Source organism: Engystomops pustulosus, chromosome 7, assembly GCF_040894005.1.
Source record: "Engystomops pustulosus chromosome 7, aEngPut4.maternal, whole genome shotgun sequence".
Taxonomy (NCBI): Eukaryota; Metazoa; Chordata; class Amphibia; order Anura; family Leptodactylidae; genus Engystomops; species Engystomops pustulosus.
Genome location: NC_092417.1, coordinates 173,525,347 through 173,551,876, shown reverse-complemented (window position 1 = coordinate 173,551,876; position 26,530 = coordinate 173,525,347). Strand labels below are relative to the sequence as shown.

General features: G+C 45.0%; 2 protein-coding genes across 7 annotated transcripts in view; one reads left to right on the top strand and one right to left on the bottom strand.

The window, feature by feature from the left end:
• The window catches only part of TP53I11 (tumor protein p53 inducible protein 11), a 48,592-nt gene extending 39,438 nt beyond the window's left edge, over positions 1-9,154 (top strand). For all 4 annotated transcript variants that reach the window (XM_072119014.1, XM_072119013.1, XM_072119015.1 and 1 more), the window contains 3 exons: positions 3,642-3,738; positions 3,823-3,924; positions 7,191-9,154. In XM_072119014.1, coding sequence (XP_071975115.1) covers positions 3,642-3,738; positions 3,823-3,924; positions 7,191-7,324 — 333 coding nt within the window. In that variant the 3' untranslated portion in view covers positions 7,325-9,154. The remainder of the gene's footprint in view (positions 1-3,641; positions 3,739-3,822; positions 3,925-7,190) is intronic.
• A 4,712-nt stretch (positions 9,155-13,866) lies between these two features.
• Positions 13,867-26,530, bottom strand: part of TSPAN18 (tetraspanin 18) — a 93,047-nt gene continuing 80,383 nt past the window's right edge. For 2 of the 3 annotated variants that reach the window (XM_072119010.1, XM_072119011.1), the window contains exons 3-9: positions 19,618-19,693; positions 18,844-19,038; positions 18,497-18,571; positions 18,056-18,154; positions 17,230-17,400; positions 16,900-16,983; positions 13,868-15,964 (exon numbers count right to left, since the gene is read on the bottom strand). In XM_072119010.1, coding sequence (XP_071975111.1) covers positions 15,917-15,964; positions 16,900-16,983; positions 17,230-17,400; positions 18,056-18,154; positions 18,497-18,571; positions 18,844-19,038; positions 19,618-19,680 — 735 coding nt within the window. In that variant the 5' untranslated portion in view covers positions 19,681-19,693 and the 3' untranslated portion in view covers positions 13,868-15,916. Of the gene's footprint in view, positions 15,965-16,899; positions 16,984-17,229; positions 17,401-18,055; positions 18,155-18,496; positions 18,572-18,843; positions 19,039-19,617; positions 19,694-26,530 lie in introns of all 3 variants that reach the window. The other variant, XM_072119012.1, reaches the window with a different exon arrangement.

The window sequence follows — 26,530 nt, the reverse complement described above, 5'->3', positions numbered from 1 at the left end:
ATGTGTAATCAGACCTCACACTGCTGTGCTCTGCGCTCTCTGCATCCAGTGTTATCTACTGTTCATGGAGAGACCTTGAATTTGAAATATAGATTTATAGTCCAGGAATTTGTCTTTTGGGGGCATGTCCTCACACTGCTGTGCACTTAGCTCTCTACATTGGTTTTCTACACCGCTCCTCCCCTTTTGTTATTCTGTTTTATCTGAAGCCTGCTATAGCTTTTACTAATATCGGGGAAGTGGATGCATTTTTTTGGGTGTGTTCACATTCACAGCTGCTTACACTTCCAGAAGTGATGAAAAATGGATTCAACCCAGCCAAAAGCACGGTAAACCTGCAAAAGCACAGCAGTGTGAGGAAACTCCCACAATGCATCTGGAGAAGCTATGATCCACTTCCTGGCCACTATAATAAAGAGTTAATGGGGAAGATGTAATATATAGGACAGCAGACTGATGTGTTCTGAAACTTTCTAATACACTTAATGTAAAAAAAAATACTCTGCTTGCGGTCAGTGAATGAGACCCTTCCTGCCAGCATGCAGACCTAATACCCGTCACAGCTGAGAGTTTGTTACACCTGCATCCTGTCTAGACAGTCTCTTGCTGGCTAAATACATCAGCAATGCAAATCTCTTTCCTGTGCTGATTATTTGCTACAATGTATCAGGGCAGGCCCTTAATGTCGTTTCTGTCGCCCACATGAGGCGTCTGGGGACCCTGATGTTGTCAGTACCTCTGACACAACTGATTGTTGCACCGGCGAACCGATTAAGATTTAATTCCTGAAGTGGCGCCCCCCCGGTGACCCAATTACCAGATAGATGGAAGAAAGCATCACAGGGTAACAGGTCCATGTATAATTTACAGCCTCACCCGGGGCACAGCATCTGAAATGTTTTATTTACAGCAGATGTTTCTGTGCTTTGTGTCAGGACGTGCTGGAAGTTTATAATATGAAGCTTGAGATGGTCGGAGCAGCAGCACAGAGTATTTCCGATGCGCCAAAATCCCTGGGCAATTCTGGGGAAATCGACGCAAATCGGAAATATTCGGGTAACACGTTGGGCAAACGCGAATTGGGCCCTTAGTAAATGACCCCCATTGTGTCTGGGGATGCACAGCAGCACAGAGTACTTCAGGGGAGGATTGTGTCCATCGATTGGAAGCAAAGAGCAGGCTGCCAGGGGCAATTTCAGTGTAAGGCTGTGCAAGCAGCACAGAGTATTTCAGGAGATTGATCTCATAAGGAGCAATGAGCTGATCTCTACTATGGGGGATACTTTATCCTCGGGAGGGAGTCTAGTAGACTTGAGGACACCTACATAAAAGGGATTGTTATCCCCTATCTGACCCAAATCTCCACCTATCAGATGTTGATCAAACTTATTACAACCCCTTTAAGGTGTGAAAATTAACTCTTCAAACCCCCTGCCCCAAACCAAATAAAAACCCAACCTATTGGGACACAACAAACCTATGTTTGGCCTTTTAAAGCAAGTTTCAGCCTCATTTAAAGGGTCGCACATTGACTTATTTTGCAGCAGGGGGCGCCAGAGGCACAAGTTATTATTTTTATTATTTCTTTATATAGCACCTACAGAGTTTGGCAAATTTGTCCCTGTCCCCAATGGGGCTCACAATCTAAACAAACTACCAGTATGTTTAGGAGTGTGGGAGGAAACCGGAGTACCCGGAGGAAACCCACGCAAACGCAGAGAATTAATTTTTTTCTTTTTAAATATCGCTACTTGCCATGTCGGGTTATGTATCACTGGTTTTGGTCTGCTGAATGGACAACTGTCTGTCGGTGGTTGTCTGTAGGGAAAGCTAGATGATGTATGTGACAGGTCATGATTGGAGTTGTAGTTCCACCATTGCTGGAGAGCTCTAGCACACTATCCCCATGTTGTAGTTAAGACATTTTTTTTCCCCCATTGAAGAATGATTGAACCCTCTAGAAGTCTCCCAATTATGCGTTTTCCCATGTTCCTCTCAGCAGCAGAGATTTAGGAGAAGGCGATTTGTAACAAATTGCTATAAAACTAATTTGCGGTGAAACAAGCGCCGCTGCTCGCCGGGGGATGGTCTCTGCTGCTTCTAGAAATCCACTGCTGTATATATCCCACTTCATAGAGGGAAGAAATCCGGACAAAACTGATCGCCAAGGAAATCAAAGTACTAACCATCAGGACCTCCTGCAGTGGTGGCAATGAGACTGTGACACGATGTAGCAGAGCTGGAGGGCGACCACTACTGCCTGGTGGAATAGCTGCGAAGATCCCAATAATAATCCCTATAGAACTGCATCAAACTCTGATAATCCGGAATGTTTGATAATCCATGTGTCCCTTGTTCTGCTATTGATTGACAGCAAGCAGAGATCTAGAAAACCCCGAGGAATTTATACAAAAACTATATTGGGAAATAGAACTTTTTTTATATTGCATGCAATAATATTTATTTTCTGATAGAAGTACCCTTTAAAGGGGCTGTCCACTAAAAGAAGATGGAAGTGCCCCTTTAGGGCAACCCCTATTCTTGTTATAGTAAAACCCTTTTTAGGCATCTCCTGTTTTTGTGTTGGGTTGCCTTAAAGAGTATCCACCACCAGGATGAAGGACTGTATGCAAATGAGCCTGAGGGGCTCCAGGCTCCATTGCTGTTAATGAAACCTAGAGCCCCTCAGGCTCATTTGCATACAGTCTTTCGTCCTTGTGGTGAATGTCCTTTAAGGGGTATTCCAAATACTATACACTATAGCAATACCAGAGGTCACCTTAAAGGAAACCTACCACTTCTGAAGGTAGGTATGAGATACAAACACCGGGCACCAGCTCAGGGTGAGCTGGTGCCGGTGCTTAGTCTCGTTAGTGTTAAAACCGCGGTATCGCGGTTTTAACACTTTTGAAACTTTCTAGCAGAAACTGCTTCGGCGCTTCGTGCACACGATCGTGCGCGCGCCTACATTGGAAACGCCGCAGGCGTTGCGCGCGCACGGTCGCGCGCAGCGCCGAAGCAGTTTCTGCTAGAAAGTTTCAAAAGTGTTAAAACCGCGATACCGCGGTTTTAACACTAACGAGACTAAGCACCGGCACCAGCTCACCCTGAGCTGGTGCCCGGTGTTTGTATCTCATACCTACCTTCAGAAGTGGTAGGTTTCCTTTAAAGGGGCTTTCTGATCACAGTGAGGTCAATACAGCCTTAAGATATAAACGCCTCATTATGGTCATCCCTGTTCTTGCCCCTTTTTACGAAAATCCCAAAGTCCTTTTCTTGTGATTAGAATATCCCTTTAAGCAGACCCTTATTTTTGTGATGACGTCTAGAAAGACAATCTTTGTACAGATAACTTCCTTGTATCTCAAATGGGAGGAGAGGAAACCATGTCATGTAATGTGGAGAGGGAGGAAGACAATGGGGTTATGTGAAACTCTGATCCACAGCAGCACAGAGTATTTCAGGAGCTAATGATTGGCTCGTCCAAGGGCTTCCAAATTGAATAAAGTTTGGCTCACGGTTCTGCCCACTGTATCCTGTGTTGTGTGCACTCCTATATGTGCAGATGTAGCAGAGCTGACTGTGTCACGAGTCTCCCTGCAGTGCCACCCTCTGTACTTACCTTTCCTCTCCCTCCACAGGCTCTCGCCTTCCCCGATCAGCTCTATGAAGTGGTCTTCGATAAAGGCACTGTGAGCAGCAAGACCTCCACGCGGCTCTATGGCGGAGCCCTGTTCAGTGAGTATCGGGTTGGTGGTGGACGACGATTATAAGCCGGAGATTATAAGACTCTTCTGATGACCCGCCCCCTGTGATTTGCAGGTATTTCCTTAATCATATGGAACTCCATGTACACGGCAGAGAAGGTCATCATCCGGTGGACGCTGCTGACGGAGGCCTGTTACTTGAGTATACAGCTCGTTGGTGAGTTTTCTGTTCATTATATGGGGCTGCAGTATCAGACATGGCCTGAGGACAGGAGTGGCGCTGTTTATTCAGGATTCCAAGCACTACCAGGGGAATTTAAAGGGACACTCCAGTCAAAGCTGATTCATCAAATTGTACATTGTGCAGGGTCTGAGGGTGCGGTCACGCCTTTTTCAGATGTGTTTTTTGGTGCCCAAACCAGGAATGGAGTAAAACTAGGAGAAACAGCAGCACCTTTCAATTATGTGTCTCAACCCATTATTGTCCAAAAACTGGATCCAAAAACTGAACATTTGGACGCACTCTGAAGGGAGGAGCATTGCACTGGGCTATAGCGAGGTCCTAAGGATACAATGAGAATGAGTCCTGCTTCTCCCTCTAGGCCCTGCGCCAGGTATTATTCATGGAATTCGCTTTGTCTGGAGTGTTCCTTTAACTTTACGAAGCGTCTCCAGGATTCCAAGTTGCACACTGATCTTGTCCTTACACTCCTGTGTTCTTGGCTCTCTGCATTGAACCCTTATGATTTGTGTCTTATTCTACCAGAGATGTGGCACAGCTTTTAGCCCAGAAGGAAGAGGCTGTAGAGCAGTGTACAGCAGTGGGAGGCCTACACACAGAGGCTGAGCCTGAGCCTAATGTGTAATACTGGTATAACTGGGCGAGGCCTACACACAGAGGCTGATCCTGATGTGTAATGCTGGTATTACTGAGCGAGGCCTACACACACAGGCTGAGCCTGAGCCTAATGTGTAATACTGATATTACTGAGCGAGGCCTACACACAGCAGCCGAGCCTGAGCTTGGTGTGTAATACTGGTATTACTGAGCGAGGCCTACACACAGCGGCTGAGCCTGAGCTGTAATACTGATATTACTGAGCGAGGCCTACACACAGCAGCTGAGCCTGAGCTGTAATACTGATATTACTGAGCGAGGCCTACACACAGCAGCTGAGCCTGAGCTTGGTGTGTAATACTGGTATTACTGAGCGAGGCCTACACACAGAGCCTGAGCCTGAGGTGTAATACTGATATTACTGAGCGAGGCCTACACACAGCGGCTGAGCCTGAGCCTAATGTGTAATACTGGTATTACTGAGCGAGGCCTACACACAGCAGCTGAGCCTGAGCTTGGTGTGTAATACTGGTATTACTGAGCGAGGCCTACACACAGAGCCTGAGCCTGAGGTGTAATACTGATATTACTGAGCGAGGCCTACACACAGCGGCTGAGCCTGAGCTGTAATACTGATATTACTGAGCGAGGCCTACACACAGCAGCTGAGCCTGAGCTGTAATACTGATATTACTGAGCGAGGCCTACACACAGCAGCTGAGCCTGAGCTTGGTGTGTAATACTGGTATTACTGAGCGAGGCCTACACACAGAGCCTGAGCCTGAGGTGTAATACTGATATTACTGAGCGAGGCCTACACACAGCGGCTGAGCCTGAGCCTAATGTGTAATACTGGTATTACTGAGCGAGGCCTACACACAGCGGCTGAGCCTGAGCCTAATGTGTAATACTGGTATTACTGAGCGAGGCCTACACACAGCAGCTGAGCCTGAGCTTGGTGTGTAATACTGGTATTACTGAGCGAGGCCTACACACAGCAGCTGAGCCTGAGCTGTAATACTGATATTACTGAGCGAGGCCTACACACAGCGGCTGAGCCTGAGCTGTAATACTGATATTACTGAGCGAGGCCTACACACACAGGCTGAGCCTGAGCCTAATGTGTAATACTGGTATTACTGAGCGAGGCCTACACACAGCGGCTGAGCCTGAGCCTAATGTGTAATACTGATATTACTGAGCGAGGCCTACACACAGCAGCTGAGCCTGAGCTTGGTGTGTAATACTGGTATTACTGAGCGAGGCCTACACACAGCAGCTGAGCCTGAGCTGTAATACTGATATTACTGAGCGAGGCCTACACACAGCGGCTGAGCCTAATGTGTAATACTGATATTACTGAGCGAGGCCTACACACAGCAGCCGAGCCTGAGCTTGGTGTGTAATACTGGTATTACTGAGCGAGGCCTACACACAGCGGCTGAGCCTGAGCTGTAATACTGATATTACTGAGCGAGGCCTACACACAGCGGCTGAGCCTGAGCTGTAATACTGATATTACTGAGCAAGGCCTACACACACAGGCTGAGCCTGAGCCTAATGTGTAATACTGATATTACTGAGCGAGGCCTACACACAGCGGCTGAGCCTGAGCCTAATGTGTAATACTGATATTACTGAGCGAGGCCTACACACAGCAGCTGAGCCTGAGCTTGGTGTGTAATACTGGTATTACTGAACGAGGCCTACACACAGCAGCTGAGCCTGAGCTGTAATACTGATATTACTGAGCGAGGCCTACACACAGCGGCTGAGCCTAATGTGTAATACTGATATTACTGAGCATGGCCTACACACAGCGGCTGAGCCTGAGCCTAATGTGTAATACTGGTATTACTGAGCGAGGCCTACACACAGCGGCTGAGCCTGAGCCTAATGTGTAATACTGATATTACTGAGCGAGGCCTACACACAGTGCCTGAGCCTTAGCTCTGTCAGGATGTGTAATACTTATATTATGCGCGTGCAGCTGAGGCATTCATAATGTCATGTGTTTCCATGGAGAACGGAGATATATAAAGTATAAATCTGTCGTCCGCCCCCACACATAGCGTCAGGGGCTCACGAGGAGTTAATCTTACATTCAGGGGCGTCCATAATATAAATGTGCTCTAGTCACATCTAAAGCAGCGGACACAGCTTGGGTGGTGTAGATGGTGCATTTAGGAGCTTCTTCCCCTTTAAATTAAAGGGGAATTTATAAGATAAAATTTTGTGTTGCCACAGATTTGCGCCACATCTTATATGGACATGACCGACGTGTACATTGTCTTAGACCACACCCACAAATCGCTATCACTCATCCGTTTTGTGACAAAGGGGTGTGATCTATTTGCCGAATATTGACCAATACAGAGCTAAGCCCCGCCTCCTAGTGGCAGATTTGTGGAAACCTTTACCTTATTGGTCACCGTAGGTAAAACTGACTGTTTTTGTATTTCGGCTTCTCATGGGCCGGATAGGGAGTGTCTCCGCCCCCCCCCCCCCCCCATACTGTGCACCAATCACAGCTCTGCTCCGACAGGATTTCTAGACTTTTTCACATCGGATTTTCTGGCTTCACATTCCGGAATTATGGGAATTTTGGGCCATTCACTGACTTTGTCCCTTCTTCTCTTGCGCAGTTACCACGGTGGCGATGATCGAAAGTGGCTCCACCCCCCTGGGCGCCTCCGTCCTGGTCTGCAGTTGCCTCCTGTTCGTCCTCGTCAGCGGCTACTTCTATTACCAACTCGGCCGCCGACCCAAGAAACTCTGAATCCCTGAATTCTGGTACCAGGATTTGGAGGAGGGGCAATGGTTTTAATAATGACTTGGAACCAAGAACTGTAGCCGCCTTGGTCTTCAAAGACTTGTTCACCCCCCCCCCCCATGGCCCCGCCCCTGAGGAGCCATCGGCACAAGATCCATGATCCCCCAACCTCCACTGTGCATTCAGGACTGGATTAAGGAAGCACACCGCATGCACAGCGCCCCCCGCCTCCATTCCCATGTGTATACATCCCACTTTGTATATTAACCCTTCAGGGGCCAATATAAGCATGTCTCCACCCGCCTGGTGGTTGTGATCATCCAAATCCCAAAATATATGGGTTGCTTCTTATTTTGTGCCCCCTCCCCCATTATTTCACCTGTAAATATTAGAAGGGGGTTTTTTTAAGCTAGGTGCCCAAACCCAGCTTTTCCACAATCCTGAATGATGTACGGAACATGTCATTCTCCATACCTTTACTGCTGCATAACTAGTCACACCTATCATTCTGGTGCCTGGAAAAGATGGGTTGTGATTACCAATATGGCTTCAGTTACAGGGATTTTTAACTCAGCTTTTCCAGGCTCTTCAATGACTATACTGCCATGACATCCTAATGCTGCATAACTAGTCCAGTGTTACCATTCTGATGCCTGGGAAAGCTGGGAGGCCAGATCCTTTATGTCTTGCCTTAACTCCTCCTGTCCGGGAGGTCATAATGGATCTTGTCATCCAGCTTTTTCATGGTCCTGAATGGCTAAACCACAAAGTCCTCCTTGGTACCCATACTGCTGTCATTCTGGAGTTTGGGAAAGCTGAGTGTCTTAACTAATATAGCCTCAGTTACAGGGATCCTCACCCAGCTTTTCTATGCACCTGAATGGCTTCGCTGCCCAATCATTTTCTGTACACTAGTCATGCATAAGACTCCGTTGCATGGGTAAGCTGGGTGGGGCCCTATTTAAAGCTGCAGTGACGCCCACCTTTTACCCAGCTTACTTGGCAGGAGATACGATGGGAATCGTTTAGAGGACTTGCATTCGCAGGACGTCGGCCACTGAATCTGAAGGCACTTTGGCTGCCAAAGTAGTGCCTTCTACCCCCCTCTGGCAGCCAAGGGGTTAATGTCGCCTGCACTTGGAAGTTGGTAAAAATTGTTAAAACTTGTTGAACTTGCATGAGGGTGCATGACGGCTCCTCTGTGCACCACCTGCTGGTAGTATAGGTGCACTGCAGGTTACATTGATGTGTACAGGATGAGCGGCTGCAGACAGGCGCATTCCCAGCAGATGACATGTGCATTGGAGAAGCTCTCCCCAGGGTGGGCCCGGACCCCCGTGCAGGTGCGGATGTATCTGACAGGCCGGGGCCGCTTCCTGCATCCTCCAGAGGATATTTCCGTGCACACGGACGTGTGACAGGATGTTATGCCAGGAGCAGGAAACCTGCGGTGGAAAAATGTCCAGACCACGAATTCTCAGAAGCGACTGATTTATAGTGGTTGTCAGCGAAGGGTTAAAAGGTTTGCCTTTTGATCATTCCAGGGGTTCACTGTGTCCCCCCCTATTCCATGGAGTGAGCCCCATAAATATTGCATTGACTCTCTTCCAGCAGCTAGTGACCCTATCCTCCCCCCGAACACTGCCTGTCACTAGCGCCCCCTAGAGTCCTCCGCGTCCTGCAGCCGTTTCGTGTAGCCTGTAGGTGCACTTTATCTCCCCTCCCCCATCACTGTATTGTGACCTTGTGAAAACTGTTGTATTTTTTTTTTTTTCATTTGTGTTTTAAAACTTAATACCTCAGTATCTTCCATAATAAAATATGCATTCAGCAACACGGGAGCCCTCGACTTGTTTTATTTATGATGGATGCACTTATGATATATGGCCACAAGGTGACACTGCAGTCATTGGCTGCTATTGTGGACAACTCCAAAAATCTTTATTTGTGCTCTTACGCTTCCCAACAATACATCAATAATAGTCAATCTTCTGCCCCCTCTGGCAGCCATAACTACAATTTCCAGTAAGTTCCCAGTCAGTCTACTGAACCCGATGGTAGCTGTAAATATATTCCCTGGTAAGCTCCCAGTCAGTCTACTGTCCCTTCTGGCAGCCATAAATGAAGTCCACAGTAGGAGAAGCTGTAAATCTAGTAAGTTCCTAGCCACTCTCTTGCTCCATAAAAATGTAAGTCTTCAGTAGGTTCCCAGTCTCCTTCCCACTCTGGCAGCTATACATATGAACCTCAGCAGGTTCTTAGTCGGTCTCCTGCCCTTCTTGCAGCCTTAAATATAGAAGTTCTTGTTTGTTTTCTGCACATAATATAGTCCTCCGTAAGCTCCTAGTCAGTCTCTTGCTCCCTGTAGCTGTTCCTAGTCAATATCTTTCTGATTTGGAAGTCTTGTAGTCCCCTGTAAGTTTTTAGCCAATATTCCTCTGCTCGAGCAGTTGTTAATGTAGTCCTCAGAAAATTCCAGTAAGTCGATCTCCTTTCCTCTCTAAATCTTAGTACAACTCTAGTTATGGCTTCCAGAAGGGGAAGAAGACTAAGTCTAGTTCCCCTGCTAGTTCCCTTCCCCTTCTGGCAGCTTTAAATCTCATCCCCATTAAGGTTCCCAGTCAGTCTCCTACCTCTCTCGGCATCCATAAATCTAGCTCCTAGTAAGCTATAACTATAGTCCCTTGAAGGTTCTCAGTGAGTCTCCTGCCCCCTCTGGCATATGTACTTCTAGTCCCCAGTATGGGTTACCAGTCATTCGCTTAGTTTTCTCATCATGTTGGCTCCTATAAATCCTGTTCCTTTTAAGTTTTTTAACCAGTGTCCGACCCCTTTTTGCAACAGTTGGTAAATTGTTGTCCCATTATTTGGTCTACTTCACATCTGATATGCAAATTAGCCCACAAGTGCAATAGGGGCGGATCAAACTCTCCTATAGCTGTACTTTGCAAATCCTGTTGCCTTGTTAATTATGAATTATGACGGATAATTGATGGCTGATTACTGATCATGTTGATGGTTATTGATGAATCTAGTTAATTAGGAATGATCAGTAATCAGCTACAGCCATCAATCATTATCATCCCTGATTAACTGGATTCATCAATAGCCATCAACATGATCAGTAATCGGCTATCGCCATCAATCATCGTGCTGGTAGATGATTGATAATGGGAGATAATGGATGATGATGATGCAGCGTATTTATGGAAGATGGATAATTGATGGTGATATCTCATTACTAATCATGTGGACGGTTATTGATGAATCTAGTTAATTAGGGATGTGGAGGATGATTGATTGGCTGTAGATGATCACTGATCATTGGTAGATGATTGATAATGGATGATGATTAGTGATGCAGCTTCTTTATGGAAGATGATTAGTAATGAGCTATCGCCATCAATTATTATCCATGTGGACGGTAATTGATGAATCTAGTTAATTAGGGATGTGGAGGATGATTGGCTGGCTGTAGATGATCACTGATCATTGGTAGATGATTGATAATGGATGATGATTAGTGATGCAGCTTCTTTATGGAAGATGATTAGTAATGAGCTATCGCCATCAATCATTATCCATGTGGACGGTAATTGATGAATCTAGTTAATTAGGGATGTGGAGGATGATTGATTGGCTGTAGATGATCACTGATCATTGGTAGATGATTGATAATGGATGATGATTAGTGATGCAGCTTCTTTAGGGGAGATGATGGATAATAATTGATGGCGATAGCTCATTACTAATCATGTGGACGGTTATTGATGAATCTAGTTAATTAGGGATGGTTATGATTGATGGCTGTAGATGATTAATCATCATCCATTATCAGTGATTCAGCTTCTCCATTGAAGATGGATAATAATTGATGGCGATAGCTCATTACTAATCATGTGGACGGTTATTGATGAATCTAGTGAATTAGGTATGGGGATGATGGTGATTGAGGGCTGTAGATGATTACTGATCATTGGTAGATGATTGATCATGGATGATGATTAGTGATGCAGCTTCTTTATGGAAGATGATTAGTAATGAGCTATCGCCATCAATTATCCATGTGGACGGTAATAGATGAATCTAGTTAATTAGGGATGTGGAGGATGATTGATTGGCTGTAGATGATCACTGATCATTGGTAGATGATTGATAATGGATGATGATTAGTGATGCAGCTTCTTCAGGGGAGATGATGGATAATTATTGATGGCGATGGCTGATTACTAATCATGTGGACGGTTATTGATGAATCTAGTTAATTAGGGATGGTTATGATTGATGGCTGTAGATGATTAGTGATCATTGGTAGATGATTAATCATCATCCATTATCAGTGATTCAGCTTCTCCATGGAAGATGGATAATAATTGATGGCGATAGCTCATTACTAATCATGTGGACGGTTATTGATGAATCTAGTTACCGTAATTAGGTATGGGGATGATGATTGATGTAGATGATTACTGATCATTGCTAGATGATTGATAATGGATGATGATGATGCAGCTTCTTTATGAAAGATGATGGTTAAAAATTGATGGTGATAGCTGATTACTAATCATGTGGACAGTTATTAATGAATCCAGTTAATTAGGGATGGGGATGATGACTGATCATTGGTAGATGATTGATAATGGATGATGATTAGTGATGCAGCTTCTTTAGGGGAAGATGATGGATAATAATTGTTTCTGAATGATTGTTGGTGATTGGAGCAGAATTCTGATCATATTGATGGATGATTGATGATGAAAGATAATGATCAGTATGAATGATAATCATCGCCCTAGTAGTGAAGATGGAGAATGGCTGATGGATCATAACTACTGATGGTGGAGGATGATGATGAAAGTTTCTCGCCTGAATACAATTGTAACAAACTTTTAAAATGCTCGGCCAACAAAAGAATGTTTCTAGTCACTGGAAATTGTTTAAAAATGTATAAAACAGATTAAACTTCAGCTTGATGAGATGGAGATTGGAGAGGAGACTCATCATCCGCTCAATCAACGTCGCCACTTGTTGTGATTAAATCAGTCGTTACAATGTAACAGTGCAGAAGTGGACGCCAATCAGTTATTGATGCACCCAGACAAGCAGAGTGATTACAGGCTCTCCGGGTCAACACTAGGGGGCGCTCCGCCTTAATTATCATTAATCTGCCGGTACTTGATTAAAAAACACTTCAGGTTATTAATGCAGGGGCTCCTGTCTATGGTCTATATCACTCGCAGGGCATGCTGGGAGTTGTAGTTTCAAACAGCTGAGGACAATGTCACTACGGTGTCTGTATGAGGAGAAGGCACTAAAACTTGAATCTAGGGAATATCGGGGAGCAATGGCGCCTCTCAGTGGTGGGATATATAGGCAGAAAGTGAACAGGTGGATCTGGGAGACTGTGACAGTCGGCTGATGTCTGAGCAACACTTTTATTTGACCCTGTGTTATCCAATCCAGGCAGCCAATCCTGTTAGTAGCAGCAGGACTGTGAATTATGGATTTATATTCCAGGACTGTACATGTGTCCTCACACTTCTGTGCTCTCTGCAGCCAGTGTTATGTATTGCCCCATGACAGATGTGTAAACAGACCTTTGTGTATGTTGTTGGTAGCAGCAGGACTGTGAAATCGTAACTACACCATGTGCACTGGGACATGGCCTTACACTGCTGCGCTCTGTGGCAGAAACTCTTTGTAAAATGTGTAGCAAATGTCTGGTCAAATACTACAGCAGTCACTTACAACAGATTGGAGGAGCGGTATACAACTCAATACAGAGAGCACAGAGCACAGCAGTGTGAAGACACACCCCCAGAGCACTTGAAGCTACAATTCTGGAATATTAATCCATAGATCCTGCTGACAGATTACCTTTGGCCTGCATTTTTTTTTGTATTCAGGAAAGTTGGATGACAACCAACATGGTCTCCACTGTTTCTGATTGAGGGTTTGATGAAAAACAGTAACTGCTAAAACCTTAGTCATGGACTCTATTACCAGATTTCTATTGGGAAACTTGAATTTTGATGTAATTATTAAAGGGCATCTACCACAAAGATGAAGGACTGCATGCAAATGAGCCTGAGGGGCTCCAGGCTCCATAGGTGTCACTGTATGCAAATAAGCCCGAGGGGCTCCATAGGTGTCACTGTATGCAAATGAGCCTGAGGGGCTCCATAGGTGTCACTGTATGCAAATGAGCCTGAGGGGCTCCAGGCTCCATGGGTGTCACTGTATGCAAATGAGCCTGAGGGGCTCCATAGTTGTCACTGTATGCAAATGAGCCCTGAGGGGCTCCTGGCTCCATAGGTGTTAGTGGAGCCTTAAGCACCTCAGGCTTATTTGCATACAGTCTTTCAGCCTGGTGGTAGACGTACCTTAAAGGGGATTTCCAGCAGCACCCACTGCATGTCCTATTTGTCGGCCCCCAATGTAATAGAGATTCCATTATGAACCCACAACACAACAATCAGTTTGTTACTTTCACAATTTGTAATTTTTTTCCTTTATTTATTAATTTTTTTTACAGAAATTAGAAGTGTCCGTCTGTCCTGCCCAATCCCTCACCTACAAAACAAGCAGCGGCTTGTACAGGACGACACAGGAAATTCTTATAAGAATTAAATTCACATAATACAAAAAAAAAAAAAACAGGTCACAAACCGCACGAGCCACAGATTGAAGTTTGGGTCCTGCTTTATAGGAACCCCCCAAAATGATTCTGTATCTATGGAGGAGACTTCAATCTCTGAAGGTTATGAATAGGAAATGTGCAAAATTAAAGTATTTCATTGTCCATAAGACAACACCTGGCAGCTCAGTGTTATAGTATGGGGTCAGGAAGTGTTGTCATAGGGTCATACAGTCCATAGAAGATCATTCTATAACAAAGCCTTGAACCACGACCCATCATAACTCGGCACATGCATAAGAGTTTATTACTTAAAGGGCATCTACCACCAGGATGATGGACTGTATGCAAATGAGCCCGAGGGGCTTCAGGTTCCATAGGTGTAAATGGAGCCTGGAGCCCCTCAGGCTTATTTGCATAGAGTCTTTCACCCTGGTGGTAGATGTCCTTTAAGGCTCATATGTAGAGTGCTCCTTTAAAGGGCCCCTACCACCAGGATGAGAGACTGTATGCAAATTAAACTGAGCCTATGGAGCCTGGAGCCCCTCAGCCTCATTTGCATACAGTCCTTCATTCTGGTGGTAGAGGCCCTATAAGTCGGAGTAAAAAACAAAGCCATAATTCCAAGGGGGGAGGGGGCGCCAATGTCCATCATTATAAGCTGGTGTATATGGGAAGGGTGTAAGGCACAGTAGTAGTCTGTATTATGTTGCTATTCCTAAATTTAAAGGGGAAACCATAGAAGAATTTAAAGGGGCTTAATTCCCCCCCCCCATCCCTATTGGGACCCATCTCATTAGGTTATGTGTGTACATAGCAGCCAATGTGAGCGATAGGAGCCGCAGTGTAAAGCATGGGGGCAGGTAGAGTCTGGATCTCAATAATATGTACTGAAGAGGTCTACATTATACACATCTATATAGGACAGAATCTACAAATGTCAGAGTGATGACAATGATAAGAAGAGGAATATCCTAAACTAATTGATTGCAGAAAAAAATTAGATTCTTTAAAATTGTTTTTATTGAAAAAGTGCAGTTCCGCTGAACAACCACCAGGTGGCGCTAAAACATAGGAATAGCCCAAAGTTACCTAAAAGTGACAAAACTTGAGTAGTTGGATATTTGGATACATTATCCTAAAATTACAAACTCCATGGGATATATCATGTACATGTCCCAATTCCGGGGAACTTTTTCTAGGGGTTGTCTATTTTCGGTTAATAGGTTGTCCTGGATTTTGGGAAAAGGGATCACTTCTGGCTCCGATACACCTGCCTGACACTTCAGGAGAGGAGATTTTGGGTACAATTTCTCAGTAATTGTACAGTTGCCCTAATTTAAAGGGATCTTTGTTCCTTTTAAAGGGGCGTTCCAGCACTTTGTGACCTCTTTTAACCCAAAGCAAACACTGGATCTTTAAATAACAGATTTAGCATTTGTGCTACAATATAATTATTCACTCCTAAGAGGAAATCTACGACCAAGAAAGTTTATAAAACACAGGACAGGATCATAAACTTCTACCATTCTCTACGATGAAAAGTACAGTGCCTTTAACTACCCTGCAGGCTCCGCCTCCAGAGCCCCCACGGCCTACACAAGGGGCTTCCACATGGGGCATAGAACGTCTGCGCTCGGACCAGTCTCTTATATACACACAGGGCATTGGGTGCTAATCTATGTATACACAGCTGATACTCGCAGGGTTAATCAGCTCCAGCGCAGTCTCCCCCAGCCTTTGGGGGTCTTCATAGAGTCAATCCGCTGGTACAGCAAGGGGGGGTCCATTGTCAGAAATTGTGTTCACAGTAACACTATTTGCAGTTGAGGGCCCCTGGGGGTAGTGCAAGACCCTCTGGCAGTGGAGGCGTTGAGACAAAAATGTTTTTCTTCATTTTAGCGGGGGGAGTTGGGAGACCCTCAAAATTTGGCACACAGCGTTCCTGAGCGGTGGTCCGGTTACTGTATGCCCCTGAACAGGCACATGGCAAAAATCATGGCAAAGAGCTGCAAAAGAGAGAAAAAGGGAAGAGGGTAAGAATGTGGCAGAATGGTAGTGAGTCAACTGTACTCTTAAAGGGGTTATCCTGTGGATATAGAACAACCTGATTGGTCCTTCTACTAGGACCCCCAACAGGGTGAAGGGTGAGAACAGACCCTCAGCATTCTAATTAATGGGTGCATTGGTAGGACGCATGCTCCACCTATTAGAATGGGACCTCTATTCTCCGGATTGTTGGGGGTCCCAGTAGTTGGATCCTCAGTGATCAGGTTGTTACCCCCTATCCTGTGGATAGAGAATAAAATGCAAACTTAGTTTATCCCCTTTAAGGAAAAGGCATATTTTCTATCTATCATACATACCCCCCTAACATTTGGACTAGAGAAAGAGGTACAAAGTCCCTCCTCTTTTCCTAAACCACGCCCATTGTCCCACCCCTAAACATAGTATAATATTGACCTTAATGGCCACCACATAGTATAATGCCCCTTCCTGTGGCCAACCTCTCTAAGCAGGAGCTGATCCCGCTTCCTGGTCTCAGTTCTGCGTCGGGGACCAAGGGACGGGACACGCAGGGACATTCTCCCAACTGTCCGGGATGGCAGGACTGCGCTTAAGAACCGGGACGGTTGGGAGCTATGATATGTATCACTAGTGTCTTCTAACATGATAAGCAGCCTTTAAACCAACTGAGGATCGGGACCTCCATAGTAACTTCTACTCTTCCACCCCTTATAGTTTAGCCCCTGCCCTGAGGCTTCACATAGAAGATCATACTTCAGCGCTGCTCCTCTACAGTAGATCACATTGATATGCTTTGATATATATAATACTGGATTACATATTCATATTTCTATTCTACATATGTTATAAAAAAAATTGATACAAGTATCATCACCATAGCAGAGAATCCAGAGGTCACTCCCTTCATACTACTTACCTCTACAGCCAACACACCGATGGCTAATGCTCCAGCAATATACACATACGGTTCCATAGAGTTGAGTATTGTTGAGTAACACCCCTAGAAGAAGACAATATAGTATATAGTAATAATGTATAGAGCCTGGTAATGATTTCCCTGAATCTATGGGGTAATGTCAGACCCCATCGCTGTTCCTAAGGACTCTGTAATATTGATTTGTAATTGTAATTTTAGAGCAAAGATTCCCAGTTGGACGTTAACTCATCAGTAGCCTAGATGAAGGGACAGTCTTATGGTTTTTTGAATGAAGTTAAAGAAGGGTTTAGACAAAATTTAGTTCTTTACCTGTCTGTTAATTTCAATTCCCATCATGCATTCTGCCCTGCCAATGATTTCTCCATCTTTTTGTAGGAAACTTTTCCCACAGCAGGCCTCGGGGACAGTGTTCATCACATCAGCTTTGAAATGTAAAGCGCCAATGAAATCCTCTGGTCCGTTTACTCCGCAGCACTCAAACTGTAAGGGAAGAGGATGAGGGGCAACATTGTAGAAAGAATGTACCAACAGTATAGACATAATGGGGGTCATTTACTAAGGGCCCGATTCGCGTTTTCCCGATGTGTTACCCGAATATTTCCGATTTGCGCCGATTTTCCCTGTATAACCCCGGGATTTTGGCGCACGCGATCGGATTGTGGCGCATCGGCGCTAGCATGCACGCAACGGAAATCGGGGGGCGTGGCCGAACGAAAACCCGCGGATTCGGAACAAACGCCGCATTTTAAAAAAAAAAAAGTGGCGCGGGACTCGCGCTTACCTTCACGAAGAATAGGCCGGTGAACTCCAGCGCATTCCGGCGGGCCTCAGCGGACTTCAGCGCAGCAGCGCCACCTGGTGGACGTTGGAGGAACTACCTTAGTGAATCCCGGCCGGACCCGAATCCACCACAGAGAACGCGCCGCTGGATCGCGAATGGACCGGGTAAGTAAATCTGCCCCAATCTGTATAAGACCACCTAGATACAATACATTTGTGGAAGAATTTGCATATCTATGTATATTGCAGTAATCATGTTCTGACAATCCTTTGCATGTATTTTTGGGGTTATGTCCGTTCCCATCGCTGTTCCCAAATTTCTGGTTTCATCTTTTAATATAGGGATCATACTCACTGTCATCATTACAGAATTCCAGGTCGATGTAAAGACATCTGTGCTGTTATTGCCCTGGTAATGTCTTTTTAGGTCCTTGGTGAAAAAGTCCCTTGTCAGCTACAGGAAAGAACACGATTAGATAACTTAATAACAATACATACATTCACAACAGTAATATTTTTTATAAAATTACAAAAACAAAGTTTCCTTCAAAAATGCTGCCACAACCGTGCACAAGCCATTTGTGGTATTGCAACTAAGGCCAAGTCCCTGTAATAGAACTGAGCTGCAGTACCAGGCATGACCTTTGGGCAACTGGGGCACTGTTTCTAGATCAACAACGCAATTTTTTACAATTATGTTAAATACTAGATGTTTAGAGGCAGCATATAGGGTCACTTATAGAACACAAAACCTCCATATTTATTTTCACTCTCACATTTATGTAAAAATACTTACATTTTCTCGGAAAAGGAAGGCCAAAATAGCAGCTGAGAGCTCCGCAAGGAAAATGACCAAAATGAACATGAAAAACTGGAAGAAAAACAGACACAAATGTGATAATAAATATGTGCCACATGAAAAACCTCAGTACATCTAGGTCTAAATATAGAAGTTTCCATCCAATGTATCATTGAGAAAGGCCAATAAATGGCTTGGATGATTCTAGGCAAAGAATTTGCCAATTCTGGAGAATCCCTTTAATTTCTGGTTCAGGCTCCGCCTCCTCAGACCTTGCTCCGCCTCTACCTTTATGCATAACCTATAGAGAAAATTAAACCGAAATGGAGGAATTTTTTACGTACAAAGAGCAGAAGGCACTTGTTCTCCCGGATCGCTCCACAGCAGCCCAGGAATCCGAGCAGGAATAGCATGGCACCCATGGCGAGGAGGAGGTAAGCACCCATGAACATCAAGGGATTGGCAGCGATGATCTCCCGGAAACCAGTGGGGTCAATGATTACCCAGAGCCCAAGTCCGAGAAGGAAAGATCCCCCGAGCTGTGGGAAGAAAGAGACAATGTGAATGGAGATCAGAAAGGTCCATAGTTCCCTATTCAGAAGAGACACACAGCTTGCGGACCCCCAATTCCATCATTATTAAGACTCCCACTATTCCAATTCGGGACTATTATAATGAGTGACACAAGCCCTTTAAGTCATAGGATTCCTGAAACCACTAAAGATCGCCATGTCTTTTGATTTCCACCAATCACATTGCAGCTTTTATTTATCAAGCACAGAATATGGGCTGAAAGCTGCACTCTGATTGGTTGCTATAAGGGCAATTGGTTGCTAAGCATTTTCCTACTAGGCCTCATTTCCCAAGAACTATCAGTAAGGGAAAAAAATGGCCTTGTTTCCCACAACAACCAATCAGAGTGCAGCTTACATTTCATAAACTGTTCTGGAAAAATGAAAGCTGAGCTCTGATTGGTTTCTATGGGTTAAAAGGTCAAATATCCCACATGGATTACATAAACAAGGCCCAATGTCTACTCTAATGCCTGCGGTGTCCACAACTTATCACAGAATCATCTTATCTCATGTCTATGTGATGACTCCATGCCGGATACTCACAAATATGAAGAAGTTGAAGATGAACATGAGATATTTCACGCAGCTCAGACTATCGCCCTCCATCTTGTCAGTTCTCCTGTAGAGACACAAATAAAATGTAGATTTGTTGACAGTCCCAAATTTAGAGGGATAACTTTGAAGTTAATCTTCTGGGGGGCGGGGTTTGTATAAAGGTGCCTAAAAATGGGCATCCCCGGGCAGCTAGCCCCAAAGATAGGCCTTAAAGGGGTTGTCCTAAGTTTCCAAATAAACCCTTAATCCAAAATTGATGGGGATCCGACTGCCGGGACTAGCATTGGTCCTGGAATGAGGGTCCACTTCCCCCTAATTAATGAAATGGCCGATTCCGCTCCATTGACTGTCTATGGCGCTGCCAGAGGTACCCAGTACAGAGCTCCAGTACCTCCAGCACCCAGAGGATGTACCACGCATTAGCTCCATATATTAGGGGAAATCAAATCTCCCCCATTCCCAACCCCTCACTGATCAGCAAATAATTGTAAATTTGGGAATATTCCTTTAAGAGAGGCACCAGATAAAAAGGCAACATTATGGTGGGGGGTGGGAGGGTGCATTACAGACAGTGATGCCCAAAATACCATATAAAGAAACTATATATCATATAAAGAAACAGCGCCACCCTGATACAAAGTCTATGTCAGGTATTGCAATTCAGCTTCATTCAATAGCATAGGACGGAGCTGCCGTGCCAATCACAACCTGCATCAAGATGTGGCGCTGTTTATAGAAAAAAAAAAAAAAGCAGCCATATTAGTCTATTATTATTATTATTTTACCCGTACTACATTCTGGCGGCCATATTGTCACCCAGCTTTTCTACGCATAGATATAACTCAGGAGCGGCAGAGAAGACAGAGGAGGACTTGATACCAGGATGAGGGGCTCTTCATTACGCTGCAGTGTAATTACCTGTGGATGGCTGATTGGTACTTGTCCGCAGGTCAGCGCAGTGAGAGCGGCGTCCGATAAAACCTGTACTTCAATCACAAGAAGTGGATGTGTACCCCAGTGGCGTTATCGTAGTGCCACTCACCCATCTATTTCTGCCTGCGCCAATCAGCTCTGAGGAAGGGTCAAGCGCAGCGGCACCGGGCACAAGACACTCAGTATACAGATTAATAGCTGAGCGGGTTTACGGCCGATATATTAAAATAAAGTAACAATTGGAAAAACTGACGCCTCATAACTAAATCTCCAACCTTCTGTGGATATTTGGCATATCACATATATGCCATAGGATAGACAGCAAAACATTGGCAGCCTAAGTATCATTAATCCTTCCCCTGCTCCGTGCACTAAGATTTATGATACATATATCCCCCATCCCTCATCACAAGATCATTTAACTGCTCCATGTTACTGGACGTAATGACTTCTCTCTGTGTATCCAAGGTATTTAATCCATTTTAAAGATAAACAACATGTGCTTTGTCTGCGTTACTCACTCCTCAGAGCTTAGCCCCCACCTTTGTGCTCCTGTACAAGTCCTCCTCCTGCTTCTTCTCAGAGGTCAATGTGTGGTGAGATGACATCAGTGGGGGAGGAACAGAGCTGTACAGGAGCACAAAGATGGAGGCAGCCTGCAGCTCAGCCAAGTCACATGTTATTTATTGAAATGCATCCAAACCAAAGCCCAACCCCTGTGACTACCCCAGGATTTTGTCAGAATGCAAAAGTAAGTTATAATACACAATAATACTGTAATGCAAATGCTTAGAAAAGGCAGAAAGGCATTTTTGCATTGCAGGTGGGCTTTTACAATCTGTCTTTAGTGAAAATGAAGTCCCTGGTGACAGGTTCCCTTTAAGAGGTACAGTATCTACAGTATCAAACATAGAGTGCAGTTGTTGTATCTAAGCTGCCATTACAGAGGTATCTACCACACATAGACCCGAGCTGCTGTATCTAAGCTGCCATTATAGAGGTATCTACGGTATCATACATAGAGCTGAGCTGCTGTAGCTAAGCTGCCATTATAGAAGTATCTACCACACATAGAGCTGAGCTGCTGTATCTAAGCTGCCATTATAGAAGTATGTACCATACATAGAGCTGAGCTTCTGTATCTAAGCTGCCATTATAGAAGCATCTACCATACATAGAGCTGTGCTGCTGTATCTAAGCTGCCATTATAGAAGCATCTACCATACATAGACCCGAGCTGCTGTATCTAAGCTGCCATTATAGAAGTATGTACCATACATAGAGCTGAGCTTCTGTATCTAAGCTGCCATTATAGAAGCATCTACCATACATAGAGCTGTGCTGCTGTATCTAAGCTGCCATTATAGAAGCATCTACCATACATAGAGCTGAGCTGCTGTATCTAAGCTGCCATTATAGAAGTATGTACCATACATAGAGCTGAGCTTCTGTATCTAAGCTGCCATTATAGAAGCATCTACCATACATAGACCCGAGCTGCTGTATCTAAGCTGCCATTATAGAAGTATGTACCATACATAGAGCTGAGCTTCTGTATCTAAGATGCCATTATAGAAGCATCTACCATACATAGAGCTGTGCTGCTGTATCTAAGCTGCCATTATAGAAGCATCTACCATACATAGAGCTGAGCTGCTGTATCTAAGCTGCCATTATAGAAGTATGTACCATACATAGAGCTGAGCTTCTGTATCTAAGCTGCCATTATAGAAGCATCTACCATACATAGAGCTGAGCTGCTGTATCTAAGCTGCCATTATAGAAGCATCTACCATACATAGAGCTGAGCTGCTGTATCTAAGCTGCCATTATAGAAGCATCTACCATACATAGAGCTGAGCTGCTGTATCTAAGCTGCCATTATAGAAGTATGTACCATACATAGAGCTGAGCTTCTGTATCTAAGCTGCCATTATAGAGGTATCTACCATACATAGAGCTGAGCTGCTGTATCTAAGCAGCCATTATAGAAGTATCTACCATACATAGAGCTGAGCTGCTGTATCTAAGCTGCCATTATAGAAGTATCTACCGCACACAGAGCTGAGCTGCTGTATCTAAGCTGCCATTATAGAAGTATCTACCATACATAGAGCCGAGTTGCTGTATCTAAGCTGCCATTATAGAAGTATCTACCATACATAGAGCTGAGCTGCTGTATCTAAGCAGCCATTATAGAGGTATCTACCACACTTAGAGCTGAGCTGCTGTATCTAAGCAGCCATTATAGAAGTATCTACCGCACATAGAGCTGAGCTGCTGTATCTAAGCTGCCATTATAGAGGTATCTACGGTATCATACATAGAGCTGAGCTGCTGTATCTAAGCTGCCATTATAGAAGTATCTACCGCACATAGAGCTGAGCTGCTGTATCTAAGCTGCCATTACAGAGGTATCTACCATACATAGAGCTAATCTGCTGTATCTAAGCAGCCATTATAGAAGTATCTACCATACATAGAGCTGAGCTGCTGTATCTAAGCTGCCATTATAGAAGTATCTACCATACATAGAGATGCTAAGTACAGACTTGCCACAGCGAGTTTGCAGAGAAATGACCAGGGAACAACTTCCCTCCATTATATCCAGTATCAAAAATTAAACCCATAATTCCCCTCCGCCCTCTCCTCCTGCGCTGAGCGCCATTACGACTTCTCCCATAGAGGAGAAAAATGCATCCAATTACTGAGCGACTCAATAACATCGCCCTCCATTAAACAAACAATGCAGTAAATCGGCAGCGGCCGGGACTACTCAGTGTAATTACCGGCCGGCCCGGCCGCCATCAGCCGCAATGAAAAGCTTTTAGCCCCAGAAGGTCGGGGGCGCATTACATGGCGGGTTATGGGGGCCCCTGCAGCTCTGCCGCTTGTTTATGAACCTCTACCAGGAGGATGAGGAGTCTTAAAGGGCCAGAAACATCCCCTGAAGTGCCCCATACAGAATGTGCCCCTATAGTACCCTCAGTATGGGGCATGGCAGATAATGGGGGTCATTTACTAAGAGCCCGAATCGCGTTTTCCCATCGGGTTACCCAAATATTACCGTTTCGCTGTGATTTTCCCTGAATTGCCCCGGGTTTTTGGCGCACACGATCGGATTGTGCCGCATTGCCGCCGGCATGCACGCGACGGAAATCGGGGGCGTGGCCGTCGGAAAACCTGACGTATTTTTTAAAAAAAAATGTGTTGCTTGACACGTGCTTACCTGCACCCAGCATAGCTTGGTGAACTCCAGTGAACTCCGACGGACTACAGCGCAGCAGCGACACCTGGTGGACATCGGGCGCACGACCTTAGTGTATCGCTGGAAGACACGAATCAGCGTCAGACAACCCGCCGCTGGATCGCGAATGGACCGGGTAAGTAAATGTGCCCCAAAATTTTGGTCTCCCGATTCCCCGGTAGTCAGACCCCCAGCGATCAGACCTAATCTCCCCCCTTAATGCCTCTCTATTGTCCCATTATCTTAGAAGAAAAACTCTCTTCTAACCGGACACTGAGAGTGCATCCTCACACTGCTGTGCTCTTGGCTCTCTGCATGGAGCTACACCGCATTTCCTCCCCTCTGATATAAATGACTTCTTTCATTATCCACCTGAAGACTACCAAAGCTTATGCAAGAGAAAAGGAGAGAGATTGTGCAGCAGCTCAATGCAGAGAGCACAGAGCACAGCAGTGTGACAACACCCTCATTGCACTTACAATCCTTGAATATAAATCTATATATTACAGTACTTCTGCTACCAAACAACATACATATATGTCTGATTACACATCTCTCCACGGACAATCCATAAGACTGGCTGCAGAGAGCACAGAGCACAGCAGTGTGAGTACACTTACCTAATGCACTACAATCGTGGATTATAAATCTATATTTCACAGTCCTGCTGCTACTCACAACATACACAGATCTGATTACACATCACTCCAGGGACAACACTGACTGCAGTCTGTATGGTCTCACCTGCTGACAGGTTCCCTCTATGCAATATAATAAGGGAAGCAAAGTAGCAGAGTTGAATTAGTCATTTAGCTTATCACAACTGCATTGTCCGTGTAAGTCCCATGTAAAACCGCACATAACACGCTGTGCCGTCAGGATGACATCCTCAGCTCTGCTACATCTGTATCCATGACCCATCGTATTTCTGTACAGCAGATGACTCCTGCAGGATTACCCTGCTACCCCCCCCCCCCCGTGGTCTGACCCCACAGCTTTAGGTCCCCAGCTTCAAACGCTCTCAGTGACCCCCAGGTTGCCCCCTGTAGCAGCAGTAACCCATCATGTGCCGGCACAAGCAGGTGCAGAGTGTGTAGTGCTGGCTCCTATAGACTTCTATAGTTTGTACATCAATGGGACGTTCCACATGGGAAGCAACAGGTGGCACATCCGGGATGTCTGTATAATGTGCAAACACATCCCCCGTATATGTATATACACACAATATGGACCCGTCCCTGTGCACAACAAGTGGGAGGTCCTGATTAGCGATCGACAGTCATCATATACTATTAGGACCGCCCACTGGACTCCTAAACTGAGAATGAGCAGATCTATACAATGTAATGCTGCGTGAATTCCTGAAACCCTCCTTGTTTTACTGGAGAGATGTGCAATCATATCTTTATGTATGTTATTAGTAGCAGCAGGACTGTGATATATAGATTTATATTCCAGAATTGTAGCTTATCCAGATGCACTGGGGGCGGGTCCTCACACTGCTGTGCTCTGTGAGATCTGCAGACAGTGTTAGGTATTGTCCCTGAAAAGATGTGTAGTCAGACCTTTGTGAATTTAGTTAAAAGCAGCAGGACTGTGATATATGTATTTATATTCATGGGTTTTAGTTTCTGAAAGTGCACTGAAGGCGAGTCCTCACACTGCTGTGCTCTCTGCATTGAGCTGTTTCCTAGCCTCTAACTTCTGCTCTAAATAAAAGATAAAGAAGGATTCTAGTTGGATACCAAACAGTGTTTAGCAATGGCACACAGAGGTAAGACAGCAGTGTTAGGAAACATTCCCAATCCTGGGATATAAATCCATATATCACAGTCCTGCTGCTACTAACATACACAAAGGTCTCATTACACATCTCGCTGTGGACAATACATAACACTAGCTGCAAAGAATAGAGCAGCAGTGTGAGGACATTGCTACAATCCTGGAATATAAATCCATATATCACAGTCCTGCTGCTACTAACAACACACTATTAGGAAACACCCCCAAGGGCACTTAGAGAATCTGCAATGCTGGGATATCATTCCATATTTCACAGTCCTGCTGCTACTAACAACACACACTAAAGGTATGATCACACATCTCTCCAGGGTCCATATATAACACTGGCTGCACAGAGCACAGAGCACAGCAGTGTGAGAAAACCCCAATCCTGGAATAGTCTGTAACTGAACATCTCATCGAATTGCAGTTGTTTCCTCCTGGTTGTACCTATGAGTAAGAGTTACTCAGGGGTGTAGGATGTTATGTGGCCATCTCTCCCAAACATGATGGATGGTAAAGGACGTAATAAACCAAAAAGCGGCAGACAGGGCAGAGGCTGTACTAATATGTGAGGACTCAGAACCCACATTTAAAGGGACAGACTTTAACCCTTTGCCGGCTCATAAAGGCCACTTTGCAATTTCAGAATAAACCAATTTGTACCCAAAAAATCACAGGCCCCCAGCGGCTGTCACCCCCCGATCAATCCCTGACCTCTTATTGTCTCCGTCATGACCCCTCTAATAACCAGGACCCGCACAGGTCCTGTAAACCGCCCCCGGAGGCTGCACAGAGAGGCCTCATATCGATCCCCGATGAGGCTGGAGGCTCGTAGAACCTCAACAAGTCTCCGAGGAGAAGGAATCTGCTGTAAAAGGGACAAGAATGAGAAACCCTAAACCGCTGCAGACAAAAATACTAAGTACTGAGCACAGT